The sequence below is a fragment of the Phascolarctos cinereus genome, unplaced genomic scaffold (genome assembly GCF_003287225.1).
Source record: "Phascolarctos cinereus isolate Bilbo 61053 unplaced genomic scaffold, phaCin_HiC Scaffold_726;HRSCAF=1367, whole genome shotgun sequence".
NCBI lineage: Eukaryota > Metazoa > Chordata > Mammalia > Diprotodontia > Phascolarctidae > Phascolarctos > Phascolarctos cinereus.
The window spans coordinates 57,133,570-57,151,165 of NW_027556098.1; the positions used below are offsets into that span (position 1 = coordinate 57,133,570).

Sequence of the window (17,596 nt, forward strand, 5' to 3'; positions counted from 1 at the left end):
AAGTTATAATGACAAGGTTTGGCAACTAGTTAAATAAGGAGCTGAGGATGACACCGAAGTTGCAAACTGGAAGGATGATAGTGATCTCGGTAGAAAAGAATGTTTAGAAGAAAGTTGAGCTTGGAAAGGTGAGGTCAATTTTGGACACTGAGTTGCTCAGTAGGCGGTTGGAGTTAGAAATATTGATCTGGAGGCAGTAGTGTAGAGACGACAAACCCATGTGAATAGAGTGATCATCATTATTAGACAGATTATAGAAAGAAAAGAAAGGAAGGACTAGAAGAGATCTTTGGAGTATACCTACAGTTAGGGAGCATGTTATGGATGATAATCCACCAAAGGAAACTGAAGAAAAGTAGTCCTGCAGGTAGAGGACCAAGAGATAACAGAGATGAAAGAATATATCTTAGTGTCAAATGGTGCAGAGAGGTCAAGAAGGATGTGTGGTTTGGGAAAGGCCTTTCAATTAGGAGGTTATTTGGAATGGGCAGTTTCAGTTGGATGATGAAGTCATCAGCCCATTGTAGAAGGTTTAGAAGAGATTGAGAAGAGAAGAAAGTAAAGGCGATGAGTGTACACTTTTTTTTTTCAAGTTTAGTTGAGAAAGTGATATGAGATAATAGCTTGCAGGGGTAGGTATGATCTAGTGAGGAATTTTAAGAATAAGTGAGACCTGAGTGAGTTTATAGATAGCAGGGAAGGATAAATAGGGAAAGATTGAACATTAGAGATTTGAGTGAGTTTATAGATCATAGGGAAAGATTGAGCAGTAGAGGGAAGAGGTGATAGTAGAGTCAGTCTTATGTAGATGCACAAGATTACTTGTAGAAGGGCTGTTACTGACATGGAGAAGGTTCACTTCTCCACTAAAGATCTGAATAAAAGAAGAGAGAATGGGAAGGTAATATCAAGGTATTGTAAGAGGGTTGATAATAGAAGTTTTGAGCAGAGAAGAGGAGCTTTACAATATCTTCTATGGAAAGTGGGATAGAGAATAGAATGGAATAAAAGGATTGATCCATGCTGAAATGAGAGCCAGGTTGGCATTAGATAAATTTGACCCAATCAATGTGATTACATCATTTTCTCCAGATCTACTGAATAAGTGGCATGTGAGTAGAATTGAAGAAAGTAGATGGTGGGATTAATCCAGTCAAATTGTAATGATAAAGTAAGGGATTCAAGAGTGTAGAGTTAAATTGGCTAGTTAAAGGATTGAGACTGAGAAGGGAGACCAGAGAAGTAGGAGCAAGGAAGGCACTTGAGGAGTAGAGAGATTAGAGGTCATAATGAGAGAAAAGAATATATTTAAGAAAAATAATGGAAAGATTTTATAATAGTAGGTTATGATAGATAGGACTTGTGTGTGAAGGCCTTAATCATGCTGCCTTATCTTGTTTAAGTGCTATGATGTACTACAGAGATTAATTCAGTAGTGTTTCAGAAAAGACAGAGATCTCTGTGGGCCTAAGTAAATTTGGAGGTTTTCCTGGAGGAGGTAGAGCTTGACTGACCTGGATCTTCTTTAATGATCTTTAGATGGGGGAATAAGAAAGATAGAAAGCAACCTAAGGAAGGGGTCACAATAGCATGAGCAAAGTTCGGTATGAGAGTGATGTGTCCCATAAACTGAATAGAGTGCTGAATAGAGATCTAAGATTGGATAATGGATAGGATGGATTGGCATATACAATATCTTGTTTCCCAGAGTAAGGAGTTAGGATTTTTATCCAGTACTTAGGGACAATCCATTTAAGAACCCAGTAATACAGAAAGGAAAGCTATCTTTCTGTAGTCAAATAAAATTAACGTTTTCCCCAGGAAAGCTAGAGAACTATTTTAGAATTTTACTAATCTTTCCCTTCTCTCTACTTTTTTTTTTAATTTAAGGTGTGCAGGATTTTTATTCCAGAAAGTTGGAAAACTTGCAGCAACTGCAGTGGGCGGTGGCTTTCTTCTCCTGCAGGTAGGTGATTACAGAATTCTGTTGTTTTGTGTAGCCATTCCTCAAGTCCAGCAGGTGAGTGAATTTAAGCAGTTAGTGGAATGAAAAATGAGCTTTATTGATTTCCTTTTCAAAACAGTTATAAAGATGTTTTCAGAAGATACCTATCGCTACACTGACAGCCATATTTGTTTCATATATGCATACAAACCCTTCACTGAAGATCGAGTACAAGTCAACAAGCATTTATTAAGCATCGGCTATGTCCCAAGCACTATGTTCAGTGCTGGACATACAAAAAAAGGCAAAAAAAAAAATCCCTCCTTTTAAGGAGGTCATAGTGTAATGGAGGAATAAGATATATGCAACTGTGTATGAACAAGACCTGCACAAGAGAAGCTGAGATAATCTCAGAGGGAAGGCTGTTGTTCATCCTTTGTTCTCAGAAGATGACCAATGATGTCCGGAGAGTGATGTCTTGACTTGCAAGTGAACTGGAGACAGGGCTGTGCAAAGTCATCAGCCCCACTGTCTCCTCCAGACTCATTAGGGTTCAGTGGCAAGACCTAAGTCAAAACAGTGGGAGATGCAGTGGGAGATGTTGCCTTTTTAAGCCAAGGGCTTGACTTTCCCAGGTCTCAGTTTGTCTGAGGCGACACCCATTCAGTGATTAAAGGTTTGGTTAGAATTGAGACAAAAGATGGCCTAGTTTGCCTTCACAAAAGAATCAGTCTGGGAGAGGAAGACTCTCAGAGTTTCTTGCAAGGGAAGGCACTAAGATCAAGGAAGATTATGAAAGGTTTCTTGCCGAGGTGGGACTCCTTTAGCCAAGGCTTGAAGCTTAGGGAAGAAATGAGAAAGTTCCAGGCATGGGGGAAAGCCAGTAAACATCCTTGGAGTTAGAAGATGAGTGTCTTGTGTAAGGAGCGAGGAGGCCGGTGTCACTGGATCACAGAGTTTATGGGGAGTTAGAAGGGAAGAGGGGCCAGTAGTGGAAGTAAGTTATATGAAGACTAGAAAGGGGGGCTAGGTCATGAAATGCTTTGAATGTCAAAAGGATTTTGTATGTGATTTTGAAGGTAATAGGGAACCACTAGAATTGATTGAATAAGAAAATCACTTGTGTTTTAAGAAGATCAATTTGACAGCCAAGAGGAGAATAAACTGGAATGTCGAGAGTCTTGTTGCAAGGGAGAGCAATCAGCGGCTATTGCAGTAATCTAGTGTGAAGTAATAAGTACAATAAGCAAAAATTGGGAATGCCTAGGAATGAATATTGGTAACTCCAGAACATTGTCATCCACACCAGAGTTTTAAAAGATTTAATAGCACACAGCAGCCATCAGTCAGTCAATAAATATTAAGTGCCTACTATGTGCCTTGCACTGTGCTGAGAGCTGGAGATACAAAAAGAGACAAAAGACAGCCCCTGCTTTCAAGGAGCTTACAATCTAATGGAGATGTACAAACAAATATATACAAAGCAAGCTATATACAGGATAAGCAGGAAATAATTAAAAGAGGGAAGGCAATAGAATTGCCTCCTTATAGGAGGGTGGGATTTTAGTTGGGCCTTAAAGGAAACCAGGGAGATTTGTGGTCACTGGAGGAGGGAGAGCATTCCAGGCAAGGGGGACAGCCAGAGAAAATGCCTGGAGACAAGAGATGGAGTGTCTTGTTTGTGGAACAGCCATAAGCCTGTCACTGAATTGAAGGGTATGTGTTGGGAAGTGAGGTGTAAGAAGACTGGAAAGGAAGGAGAGAGCCAGATTATGAAGGGCTTTGAAATCCAAACAGAGCATTTTGTATTTGCTCCTGGAAGTAACAGAAAGTTACTAGAATTTGAGTAGGGGGGATGACACGATCAGACCTGCACTTAAAGAAAATCAGTTAGAAGATGGATTGGGGTGGGGGATGGACTTGAGGCAGGAAGAATGACCAGTAATAAGGCATGAGGTGATGAGGGCTTCTACTAGAGTCGTTGCATTGTTAGAGGAGAGAAGGGGGCTATTAGAGAGACATTGCAAAGGTGAAATCAGCCGGCTTTGGCAAAAATTTGGATGTGGAGGGGGGAGTGAGAGTGAGGAATCTAGTATGACTCCTAGGTTGTGAGCCTGAGGGATGAGGAGGAGAGTGATGACTTCTACAGTAATAGAGAAAGTAGGAAGAGGGAGTGGTTTAAGAGAAAAAATTCAGTTTTGGAGAGGTTGAGTATTAAGAAGTTTATAGGACAATACAGTTTGAGATGTCCAGTAGGCAGTTGGAGATGTGAGATTGGAGGTCAGCAAAAAGATTGAGTCGGAAAAGGTAAATTTGAAAATCATCAGCTTTGAAAATGGTGATTAAAGCTATGGAAGCTGATGAGATTGCCAAATGAAGTAGTATAGAGCGAGAAGAAAAGAGGACCTAGGACAGAACCTTGAGGGACACCTATGGTTAGAGGGAGTGATCTGGAGGAGGATCCAGCAAAGGAGATGCAGAAGGAGCAGTCAGGTAGGAAGAGAACAGGAGAGAGTGGTGTCCTGAAAACCTAGAGAGAAGATAGTATCCAGGAGGAGAGAGCAATCAGCAGTGTAAGAGGCTACAGAGAGGTCAAGGAAAATGAGGACTGAGGAAAAGGCCTTTGAATTTGGCAACAAAGAGATAATCAGTAACTTCCCGAGAGAGCAGTTTTGGTGGAATGATAAGATCAGAGGGCAGTTTGTAAAGGCATTAAGAAGAGAGAGTAGAGAAAGTGGAGACATCTATTACAGGTGGCCTTTTCAAGGAGTTTAGCTGCAAAGGGCAGAAGAGAAATAGGATTATAGTTAGCAAGGATGGAAGGATCCAGTGAGAGTTTTTTCCGGGTGGGGGAGATATTGGCAGTAGGAAAGATTGAAAATAAGTGAGAGAATAGGAGTGACAGAGAGGGCAGTCTGTTGGAGGAGTTGAGTTGGAATGAGATCATTTGTACAAGTAGATCAGTTAGGAGTGAAGTAACTTCATTATGAGAGACAGGGATGAAGGAGGAGATAGTGGCAGAAGGTATCTGAATGATAGGAAATGAGGAAGGAGTTTACAGCGAATGGCCTCAGTTTTTTTCTGTTAAATATGGGACACAGCTCTCAGCTGAGAGAATGAGGGGAGAGGGGTCCATGGGATGTTTGAGAAATGAAAAAGTTTGGAAGAGCTACTGTCGAGGTAGTAAATTGATGAGGGAAATAGAGTAGCATTGCCTAGCGGCATGAGGGCCAGTTGAGATTGTGTAACATGTTTGTAGTGAGTTCAGGCAGAATGGTTGAGTGATTTTCTCTACCTTTGTTCAGCAGCATTTGTATAGGAACGAAGTGACAAATGGTGGGAGTAATGCAAGGCCGAACTGTAGCTGGGCGTGATTGGTGATAGAGAGGAGAGCAGTGTGGAGTTGAATTTGTTCACCAATAAATCAAGATGAGGAGGAGAGGACAGAGTGGCTAGTGCAGGGGAGATAGACTAGGAGAGAATTGAGGGGGCAAGAGGTTGGAGGTCATAGTGAGAGAAAGAGTAGTGTTATGTAAGGGAAGGAAGAGGGAGAGGTGAAAAGCCAATGGATTATGGTCAGATAAGGGGATTTCAGAGTTCTTGATCATGGAGGTGTTACATCTGTAGGTAATGGAAAGATCAAAGGTATAACAATTTTTGAGTGTGGCTTAGGTGAGGTGGAGTAAGTAGGTCATGGGGAATGAGTGATTTGAGGAACTGAGTGATTGAGGTACTTGATGCCCTAGTATGAGGGCATGAATTGGAGAGGAGAGAAAAACTGTGAGCCATCTACTGAAACCCATTGAAGAAGAAAGGAGAGTTACTTGGTGGTCTGTAGACAGCAGCTACCAAGATTTTAACTGAGTGGTAGAGATGAATAGCATGATCCTCAAAGGAAGAGAAGTTACTGAGTGATGGAGGTAGGGAGAGAACCTGGAAGTGACAGTGGGGAACAAGGAGTATTCCAACTGCCCCCTCAGACCATTGAGCTGAGGAGAATGAATGAAGATGCAGCCAGTAATATATCACTTTGTACTTTTCAGATAATCACAAAACAGCTCCATGAAAACTTTTGAGTTTTCTAAACTTTGTATGTTGTTATCTTTTAAACTTCACTCTGTTGTGACTTAAATATTTGGCATTTTCTCCATTTCATTCAGATCCACAGTAGTTTTCAGTAACTGCTTTTCATACCTTGCCAGCGTATAAGTATTGTATTTTGAAAATGCTGGACAAGGTTGACACTTCTTACACAAATCCACAAAGAGCAGAGAGATTGCTCCCCCTCCCCACCCCAGCCTTTCTTTGCCCACCATACAAATAGTGTTGAACAATCTAAGCTATGAGATTCTGTATCCATTCATGAAATGTGCGTTACTCTGCATCCATGTTTGCTATGCAAGCTTCCTCACTCCCTGTCTTTGTCCTTCTGTATCACTAAGGTAAAAAGAACACAAGCATCCACTTGCAGTATAGTTTCACTATAAACATGGAGCCATGAAAACCAAACTTAGAGGAACTAAAAGAAGTGGTAGAATGTTAAATTTCGGGGCAGCTAGGTGGTGCAGTGGATAAAGCAGTGGCCCTGAAGTCAGGAGGACCTGAGTTCAAATCCAGCCTCAGACCAAACACTTCACATTTACTAGCTGTGTGACCCTGGGCAAGTCACTTAACCCCAATTGCCTAAAAAAAGAGAGAGAGAGAGAGAGAGAGAGAGAGAGAGAGAATGTTAAATTTCTTTTAAGTCTACTATCATATGTTCATTAAATTTACTTTGATTTATAGAGGAACAATTTGAGTATGACTTGTCTTAAGATTCTTATATTCTAATAGCAAAGATTTCTCCTCAAAACTATTTATCATTAGCTCTTACTAAAAACACAATGATGCAGGCTGATTATAGAACGTGCCTTTTACCCAGAGGATCAAGTGGGCCATGCAGATAGAGGCAAAGATGGATAGAATGTGGCAGTGAATATCCACACAAAGGAATTATGCCGACCCCTAAGTTTAGCCTTATTTGACTTAAGTTTTTAATAATCCCTGTTTTGACTTCACTTCTTTACCTTAGCATGTGTCTGACCAGTTAGCCACACACTATCAGCCCCCCTTTGAACTTCTTGTCCTGTCACTGTTAATCCTTTGTAAAACTCCAACCTGGGGTTGCCCTGATCACCTGCTTTTTTGGCTCTTACTCATGTCTAGATACATTCAGATATATGTATAATATACATTTAGATCTGGAAGAAACCTTAAAGATCATCTAGTCCACTAGTGTTACTAAATGAAGCAGAGAAATATAGAACCTTTTCATAATTACAGTGTTCAAAGGTGGTAGGGGTTTCTTACCCTAAATTGGAGTATCCAGGTCCCTTTTTCTCTCAGTATAAAACCCTTTAGCCCCTTCATTTTGACAGGTCCTCTAGCACCAGTTGATTGCCTAAGCTCAGCTGGTTTCCTGGGATTCATCAGTTTCCTTATACAACTTCACTTCCTGAGATCGAGTGAACATGATGGCCCACTATAGTAGTGAGGGGGAGGTCACACATATCCTTCATGCCCTTTTTGAATGGGTATATACATGTATATTATTCAACCCTGTTTCGCTTAAGATAGATGTGGCTCTGTGGTTTCTCACTGAAATCTCTGGACCTTACTAATATATTCATATAGGCCAGTTCATAAGACCTTGGTGCTTGGTACATAGTAAGTACTTAATAAATACTTTTTCATTCATTCATCCTGGTATGGAAGTATTCAGAGCACTGAGGCGCCAGCTGCTTCAAGACAATTAAGGGTCTGAAAGCTAAAGATTTTTCAGATCTCTTGAGCCATAGAGTATGTTAATGAAAAATATCTACTAATCTACATTGCTTTTTAGCTATTCATTCAAAAATTACATGGCAGATGTTTACCAATTATTTATTATGACTAAATATGCAGTTTCTCTACCTCACTAGAAGCTGGACCAGTTTTTGTTTTTGTTTTTTTTTCCATCTTGATACTTGATCTATTTTGGAAAAATGTTCTATACATTGTGATTACTAGCATGAATTGGGGCACGTATACAATATGATATGCTATGCAAATTGATCATGGTCAGACCTGAACCACTGATTGGTTTATCTTTCTTTGTATTTTCTATATTGGGTGTGATTTGAAGCCGAGTTAGATACTGTTAGATATTTTGGAACTAGATCGCATATTTTCCTGTTAGGACGTATATACCTAGGATTTGACCAGACTATCCCTTAAGGGTAGGTTTAGAGAAATGTTATCCTATCACACTCACTTTGTTATTAGACTGCTATGTTAAGATATCATGATTAAATGAGGATTAATATTTTAGTTAGTAGCTTTACCATGTTCCCAATAATGTAGGTCTTTGTTAACATCATCTTCCATATCTGGATTGGGATACCTATCTAATGGGAGAACTAGCTGCATAAATGGCTACATATATATTTTATATGTAAACTATATGTGCATACAAATGAAATACATAAAAATACATATTATAAAGTAATGTGTTGTGTGACTTAACAGAACCAGTCTTTATAGTTATATGTTGACTGTTTCTTTGTGTATCTGAAACAATATAATGGATAACTTCCCTGTTTTATACATTTTATATTTTTTTATACATACACAGGAAGTAATGAGATAATGAAAATGTGATAATTCAGGAGAAAAGTCTAGGTTCAGATTCTTCCTCAGACGCAATTAATGTGGTCATGGGCAAGTTACTCATTCTCTCTAAGCTTCAGGTTCTTAATTTGTTTAAAAAAATGAAGACAATACCTATATTGTCTACCTTACAGAGTTATTGTGAGGCTTAAATGTTAGCATATTTCATTTGTATCTTAAAGTACTTTGTAAATTCTAATATATAAATGTCAGCTACTGTTAGTATAATGATAGCTCCATATACATTTCTAGCTAATGATAAATATTTTGTGAGCTGCTAAATTTGCAATTTAAAGTATTTTTAACAATTATACTTTACAGTCAAACTACCAAAAATTATTTTATAGAGTTAGAAAAATAATAACAAGATTCATTTGGAAGAACAAAAGGTCCAGAATATCAAAGGAACTAATAAAAAGAAATGCAGGGGAAGGTGGCCTGGCAATTCCAGATCTTAAATTGTATTATAAAGCAGCAGTCATCAAAACTGCTTGGTACTGTGTGGTACAGCTGCCCAAAAATAACATTCAGAGATTTTCTAGGTATAAAGTGAAAGATTTATTACATTCTCATGAGAAGTGGGTGTCTGCTTCATCTGGCAGTCCGAGTGAAGCTAGGCAAGGCACAAAGGCCAGGACAAAGGTTATATAGCCCTAATGCAGAGATAACCACCCACCACTGGCTTTGAATTCCCATTGGACAGGAATTTCAGCCTTACAATCTAAAATGTGAAAATCTACCCCAGAAACAAGAAACCACATTATAATACTACCAATCCTAGCTATTTATCCTTATTTAGTAATTAGCCATTACCTAATGCTGATGTAACAATACAAATCATGTGATCTCTAGGAACCTGAAACTTAGGCCTATTCAGGTTAGTGTAACCAACCTCGAATTTGCAACAGTCTAAGACAGTGTGCTACACTCAGCCCATCTGAGAGATCTCACATTGTTTACATTGTTTTACTCAGTTAAAAACCAGAGTCTTGACAAAAGTTTGCAAAAAGGAGAGATCTCTTTATTGACTTTCTCGAGAAAGTGCACCCCTGTGCTGCCTAAGCTGCCCTGAGAGTGTGAGTGCGCTTTGTTTAAGGCAAGATTATATAAGACCCTAACGCAGTAGCCCACCCTAACGCCATCCCGTCGGCTCATTGGCTGAGCCTCAGGTGTACAATCTATTCCCTGTAAAAACTATCCCAGTAACAGAGAGAACAAAGAGGTATAGAAATTATGTTAGCATGTTCCCCTTTTCAGGGCCTCCCAGTTTCAGCAGCCTTTTACCCAAGGTCATATAACTAGCTAGAGGATGAGATAGACAGGATGCTGTTATGGCTCAGGAATTTCTGCTAACACTATCTAAGAGTAGGGGAGGCAGAAGGCTAGGGGAGGGGGTCTTGTATTCTGAGGGGTCTTCACTTAGTCTTGGTACCCATGTACCACTCAAAAGCAACGATACCAGAACCATTAACAAGAACTAATGACCCTTTGAGGAAGCTTCACTTCTGAGAGATCATCTCTCACAGTACTGGCTAAGAAATAGAGTGGTGCATCGGTGGAATAGGTTAAATATACAAGACACAGTAGTAAATGACTATAGTAATCTATTATTTTATAAACCCAAAGACCCCAGCTTCTGGAACAAGAACCCACTCTTTGAAAAAAACTGCTGGGAAAACTGGAAAAGAGTATGGCAGGAACTAGGCATAGACCCAAATCTCACACCATATACCACAATAAAGTCAAAATGGGTTCATGATTTAGATATAAAGGCTGATACTATAAGCAAACTGGGAGAACAAAGAATAGTTTACCTATCAGATCTATGGAGAACAGAAGAATTCATGACCAAACAGGAGATAGAGAACATTACGAAAAGCAAAATGGATAATTTTGATTACATTAAATTGAAAGGTTTTTGCACAAACAAAGCCAATGCAACTAAGATTAGAAGGAAGGTAGAAAATTGGGAAAGAATTTTTACAACCAGTCTCTCTGATAAGGGCCTCATTTCTAAAATATATAGAGAATTAAGGTATTTATAAGACTACAAGCCATTCCCCAGTTGATAAATGGTCAAAGGATATGAACAGACAGTTCTCAGATGAAGAAATTAAAGCCATCTATATTCATGAAAAAATGCTCTAACTCATTATTGATTAGAGAAATGCAAATCAAAACAACTCTGAAGTACCACATCACACCTATCAGATTGGCCAAGATGACAAAACAGGAAAATGATAAATGTTGGAGGGGATCTGGGAAAATTGGGACACTAATGCACTGTTGATGGAGTTGTGAAATGATCCAACCATTTTGGAGAACAATTTGGAACTATGCCCAAAGGGCTATAAAAATGTGCATACCCTTTGACCCAGCAATAGCACTTCTAGGGCTATATCCCAAAGAGATCATACAAATGGGAAAAGGACCCACATGTACAGAAATATTCCTAGCAGCTCTTTTTGTGGTGGCAAAGAATTGGAAATTGAGAGGATGCCCATCAATTGGGGAATGGCTAAGCAAGTTGTGGTATATGAATGTAATGGAATACTATTGTGCTATAAGAAATGAAGAACAGGCTGACTTCAGAAAAACCTAGAAAGACTTGTATGGTCTGATGCTGAGTGAAGTGAGCAGAACCAAGAGAACGTCGTACGTAGTAACAGCCACGTTGTGCAATGACTAATACTGATAAACTTAACCCTTCTCAACAATGCAAGGATCTAAGACATCCCCAGAGGCCTCATGTTGGAAAATGCTATCCACATCCAAAGAAAGAACTATGGAAGCTGAATCGCTATCATTTTTTTTCTCTTCTGTTGAGTTTTGTTTCCTCTTCCTAATGGTTCCTCCTATTGGTTTTAATTTTTACTTACAACTTCACTAATGTGAAAATATGCTTAATAGGAATGCAAATGTATAGCCTATATGAAATTGTGCACCGTCTTGGGGAGGGTGGTGGGGAGGAAGGGGGAGAAAAATTTTAAACTCAAAAGCATATGGAAGTGATTGTGATAAATCAAAATAAATTAATAAAATTTAAAAAAAAGCAATTATACTTTAGTGAAGTTGGCAGGAAGAAAACTGGTGTAGGAAACATTTTGATTCCCTATAAGAATTATAGCCATATACATACACAAAAGAGATATGCCCCCCTCATAGGGTTTGCATGATCAGAAACCGGTAAGTAAATGCAGCAGCAAATATAAATCTTGCAAAACCTGATTCGAGTTAAGTAGCAGATCTTTTGAGTTCATGGATTGGACACTAAACACTGAACTTTATCATCAACTTCGTGCTGGCTATCTAAACGTTTCTGCCAAAAAAAGATTTGATCTTCTACTTGATCTACACAGTATATATTTCTTACGTTGTTTTTAGAGACGTAGTAAAAGAATATAAAGAAGAATTGTAGGTAAATACATTCTTCAGAGGGTGACATTGATAGAAGAATGTCCAGGATTCAGAATCATCCTTTGTGTATGACATCAGATATTTTCATTATTTGAAAAGCCCAAAGAATTGATTTACATAGAATGTACTCTAAGAAGAGGTTCTTAATAGATGATATGGCTGGGTTATTTACTGCTTGTCTGATTTTCTGATTTTGTTGTTTGAGTATTCTAAAGTGCTCCTGTTTATATGCAAATATTTTCTAATCCACAAATATAATGGTGCTTCAGTTCTACCATGTTATATTTTTTTTTGTACAATAAGCATTTACTTATAATTGTGCTTAAAGGATTTATGCAATGAAAAACTAGGTAGAGCATAATTTTGCCACATTTTTACATTCTACCTTCAGGAGTAAGTTAGTTTAAGATGGGCTTTTATAGCAGTAAGGAAAGATCTTATCAACTCTGTTTTTTCCCTTCACATTAGTAATTGTATATTCAAATGTCTGTATTTTCACAATGTCCAGCTCTCTTCCCCAAAGGAAGTAACTTCGGAGTTACTTTAGAATGTTCATATTATAGCAAAGGCTTCCCATACACGAACACCATAAGTAGCTCTATTTAATAATCTGTTGTAATAATTTCAACAGCAGTGGAACTTTAATGAATGGCTTAGCAGATTGACTGGTTTAATACCATTTTATCATTTTGTTCAATTTTCCTAGATTGCCAGTCACAGTGGCTATGTGCAAGTTGACTGGAAGAGAGTTGAAAAAGATGTAAACAAAGCAAAAAGACAGATTAAAAAAAGAGCAAATAAAGCTGCACCTGAAATCAATACCATCATTGAAGAGGTAAGATAAAATATTCTTGTATATGAGGGAATTTTTTAAGTGAAATACAAATAAATACAAGAAAGTATAATAGGACTTGCCCTCAAGGAGCTTGCATTTTATTAGATGAAGACAGAAAATGTAGGGGAATAGTGATCAGGGAGACATTTTGGTAAATGAAATGACAGGGATATCCATTTGATCTAATCAAATCAGTCAACATCCTTTCCAGAAGCAGTGGTACTGAAAATTTGGTCACTGTGTCCCCAGCTCAGTATCTTATCTTTACTTAGTTGGAGTCAACACAAAATGAGCCTAAAAGACTTAAATTCATTTTACTGATATTCATAGGTGTATTGGAGCACTTAATAGTTGCCTTTTAAAGCTTTTTCATCATACATGTTTCTCCTTTATTCCCAATAAAATGAGAGTGTGCACAATGTGGAAATTTATTTAATAGTTAATATTAGAGTAGAACTTTAGTGGGCTGAATCAGCTGATTTGAAGAGTTTCATCACTGTCATGGTGCTGAATTTTAGAGGCACAGTAAATCTTAAAGACCATGTTCTAAATTATTTGAAGAGTTGTTATCTGTAGCAATGAAGACAATACCCATGCTGATTAAACCACATATCTTTGAAGTTTGAGTTGATGGTTAACAAATGGCCTCTTAGGGCAGTCTCACTCACTATATTCAAGGTACGATCCATAGTTACCATCATGCCTCGAAATAAGCTAAGGGTCCTGCACTTTTGAAATGAAAACATAAAGATCTTGTACTTTTGTAGATACCTATGTCTCTCATTTTCTAAAATTTTATTTCTCTAATATCAAAGTTCTGTGAGAACTCATTTTCATTGAAATTGAATAAGGCTAGAAAATGTCAAGTAATTTTATGTTTTAATAGTATGCAACTAACAAAAGTATTTTTTTTTTTTAGTCAACAGAATTTATCAAACAGAATATAGTGGTATCCAGCGGATTTGTGGGAGGCTTCTTGCTAGGCCTGGCATCTTAAGGACATGAATGTTGCTGTTTTGATGGATTAATTAACAACAAAAACATTGGTGACAGTGTGCTCTCTTGCAAAGTATTACCAGTCACCAGATTCTTCTGGGCAAGAAGACTAACTAGTTGGACAACTCTGAAACTTATACTTTTAGGCTTTTGCCTTCTGAAGCTTGGCAAACTAGGATTTGCTAAAAATAAATAAATAAATAAATGAGTGAATGAATAAACTGTGCAGTATATATCACATTTCTGGACAAAACCTGGCTAACTTTCATCATGACTTTTTAATCCTGTGCCTGTTCAGAAATTAGCATTTTTAATGTAACTGTTGATGTAGATATGTAATTGTCTTTGGAAAAGGACCTTTTATTTGACATTTTCCCCACTGAATTGCTATTTTTTCTTTATTTAAAAAAGCATTCTCCATTGTGCTGTAGAGTAAATAGTGCCAATAATTAAATAATATGTGTTATAGTTTGAATATCAACAGATAAGAAATCTGTTTGCAATAAATTGTAGAACTGTAACGTACTTTTATGGAAGGATTAGAAATATTTATTAGAGATATTAAAAACAAATTAAACAGACTCTTCTGTTGCTGTTTAGTGGTATTTTTTAAAGATTATTTTATTTTCCTACAAACATAGTCTATTGGACTGGGCTACTGATTTCATAGTGTAAGGAGTTCCCCAGTGAAGAAGCTACCTCCACTTACTAACCCAGGTTGGCTGCAGCTTGAGCTCTTGATGCCCCAAGGCAGTTCTCTAAGGGACTTGCCCAGGGTCAGACAGCCAGGAGGGCTTGACACCTCTCTGTACATTGTGCTGTGCTGCCTATTTGCTTAAATAATAGCTATGCTAACGTTCTTGGATGCTCTATTCTAGCACATTTTTTCATTGTATCTTAAATGCCTTTTCTTCATTAAATTTTTAAGTCATATCCTTAAAACACATCTTACTGTATATATTCTTTATCTTTGGAATACGTTTTCCTTATTTGTTGGCTTTAATGTTTTAGGAAGAAGAAAATTTATGTTCTGGAGAGGGTCACAGGAATTCAGCCATGGAAGAAGGCTTTGACATTATCCAGGCCCCCCACCCCACTTATTGTACAGATGAGAAAACTAAGAAACAAGAGAGGGGATTTGATTTGCCAAAAGCCACACAGGTAGCAAGTAGCAAAGGCCTATAGTCAAGTTTAAGTCATCTGACTTGAAATACATTGCTCTTTGTTGTGCCAGTGATTTATTTTTAGTCTTGAGGATGATCATAGATCAGAGATTTAAAGCTTGAAGGGACCTTAGAGGTCTTCTGGTCCAAATCATTCATTTTACAGATGAGGAAACTGAGGCTCAGGGAGATTAAGTGACCCTGAGGTCACATGGGGCAGCTAGGTGTCCTAGTGCATAGAGCATTGGGCCTGGAGACAGGAGCACCTGAGTTCAAATCGGGCCTCGGACATTTACTAGCTGTGTGACCTTGGGCAAGTCACTTAACTGTCTTTGCCTCAGTTTCCTCATCTTTAAAATGAGCTGGAGAAGGAAATGGCAAACCACTGCATTATCTTTGCCAAGAAAACCCCAAATGGGGTCAAGAAGAGATTGTAATGACTCAGTAACAACAAAAAAGGTCATGTAGTTAGTAAGCAACAAAAGCAAGATTTGAACAACTAGGTCCTCTGACTCCAAATCAAATGCTCAAGTTTCTAAGAATGAGACTATTCCAGTCCCGTATTTCAAAAGGAAGTAAGAGCAGTTTTTAGCTTTTAATAAGGATAGCGCGCTTTGAAGAGCATCCGGAGTCTATATAATTGTGAAGTTGTTTGTAGCTTAAGCTGAATAACTTAGTTGATCTAATTTGAAATGTAAAAACATGAATAAAATTGCAGAAATTTCTGACTTTTAGTATCAGTTTGAACCTTGAGACATCCCACTGTTTTCTGAGGGGGAATGAATACAATATGTATACTTCATTGAAAAGGAAAATTCCTTGTGATCTTTCCCTGTTCTAAAAAAATATGTACGGTTATGTCTGTGTAAGGCAGGCCTGCACAACCTGCGGCACTCCAAAAGATTTCGAGTGGCCTGTGAAGAACGTGGAGGACAACATCCCCTACATTTTTCATGGGGCCCCCGAAATCCTTCGGCATGCCTGAGGGCCGCAGGTTGTGCAGGCCCAGGGTAGGGTCTAAATTTAAAAGTGAGGGAATTTAAAGCCAGTGTAGTATGTGTTCAGAGTACATAGACGTAATATCATTTCCATTTTCAGGTGCTTCACACAGTGTGTTTTCTAGTTGTTATTGTTTTGCATTTTGTATAGCATAAAAAAATGGAACATGATTTCTGTGATTGGTTATAATCTGGTAGCTGTAATCATAAGAATTATGTTCGTGTTGTTTCTCAAATTTTTTTTTCCTTTACATCAGTGATAGCCTCAGGTATGAGGCTAAATAAACTCCATACTTTATTAATCTGAAATGATTACACTTGTAAACACTTTTCTTTCGGTGTTTTTTTTTCTGTCACTATTCCCTTAACAAGTTTTGTTTCTTGAGAATAAGAAGATTACAGATAAGTAGACATGAATCCAAGATGTCAAAATATGATCAGAGCCACAGAGGGAACTTTTGCCATTGTTGTATTGAGTTCTTCAAATATCAGTACAGAATTCTCATTTGACATTGTGGTACAACTCAGATTTGCATTTTTAGAACAAAGGGAGAAAATCCATAAAAGCTATCTAAATCTTCGTTCAATGACTATTTATTGGACACCTAACATATAATGTGTAGACAATATGGGAGATAACAAAGAAGTACAATAAATGGTTGCTGCTTTGTGTAGGCAATATAGGAGATAAAAAAAGAAGTACAATAAATGGTTCCTGCTCTGAAAGCTTAGTGGTAAGACAAAACATAAACCTGAAGTATTAAATAATAATATAAGAATGTGAGACAGATCACTCATGGTAAGGTGCCAGATGAGTGAAATGGGTAAATGCTAGGAAAGTCCACATATGTGAATTAAAAATTTTTCAAGAAGTTTTCTTTGCTTTTGCCTTCACATTGTTAAACATCTAAGTAGGAGGAAATAGCTACAAATTGATTTGTTTTCATTAGTTTTGGGTCACAGACTATGTGATATTGAAGACAAAGGGTGAGGCAATATGTTAATATTTAGTAAGGTATGTACTGTTATGTACCTTACTACATATATAGCGAGTGAAGGAAAGACTTTGGGCATGGTTAGCCAAAAGTCTTTCTCCTTTATGAAAACTTCAAATCCTTGATAGTTGAACTTGTCTATCATTGTTTAGGACACTCCTTTTACTCCAATATTAACTAATTGGGATAGTGTGTTTATGTGTAATATAAACAATATTTGCACACAAAAAGCACTGTGTAGAGACAAGAAAAACCTAAAAATTTTTATGAGATTTTTCTAAAATCATAGATTGTGAGTTGAAAGGAACCTCAAGGGCTATTTAGCCCAACCCTTTCATTTTTACACATGAGAAAATGGACATGGAGAAGTTGAGTGATTTTTCTCAGTCATATAGATAGTAATCATAGAAAAAGATTTGAAGTCCCCAGACTTTGAGCCAATACTCTTTTCACTTTGTATTAAAAATACTTATAATATATATCAAGCATTTCAGAACCTTAGAGGCTGAATATATTTTTTTGTGTCTGCTGATCAAGTACAAGGAAACATTTGTTTCTTG

General features: G+C 37.7%; 1 protein-coding gene across 1 annotated transcript in view; it reads left to right on the forward strand.

Annotated features, from left to right (window-relative positions):
• The window catches only part of FUNDC1 (FUN14 domain containing 1), a 28,463-nt gene extending 12,113 nt beyond the window's left edge, over positions 1-16,350 (forward strand). The window contains exons 3-5 of the mRNA XM_020996000.2: positions 1,891-1,966; positions 12,756-12,884; positions 13,804-16,350. Coding sequence (XP_020851659.1) covers positions 1,891-1,966; positions 12,756-12,884; positions 13,804-13,881 — 283 coding nt within the window. The 3' untranslated portion in view covers positions 13,882-16,350. The remainder of the gene's footprint in view (positions 1-1,890; positions 1,967-12,755; positions 12,885-13,803) is intronic.
• Positions 16,351-17,596: the final 1,246 nt, after the last annotated feature.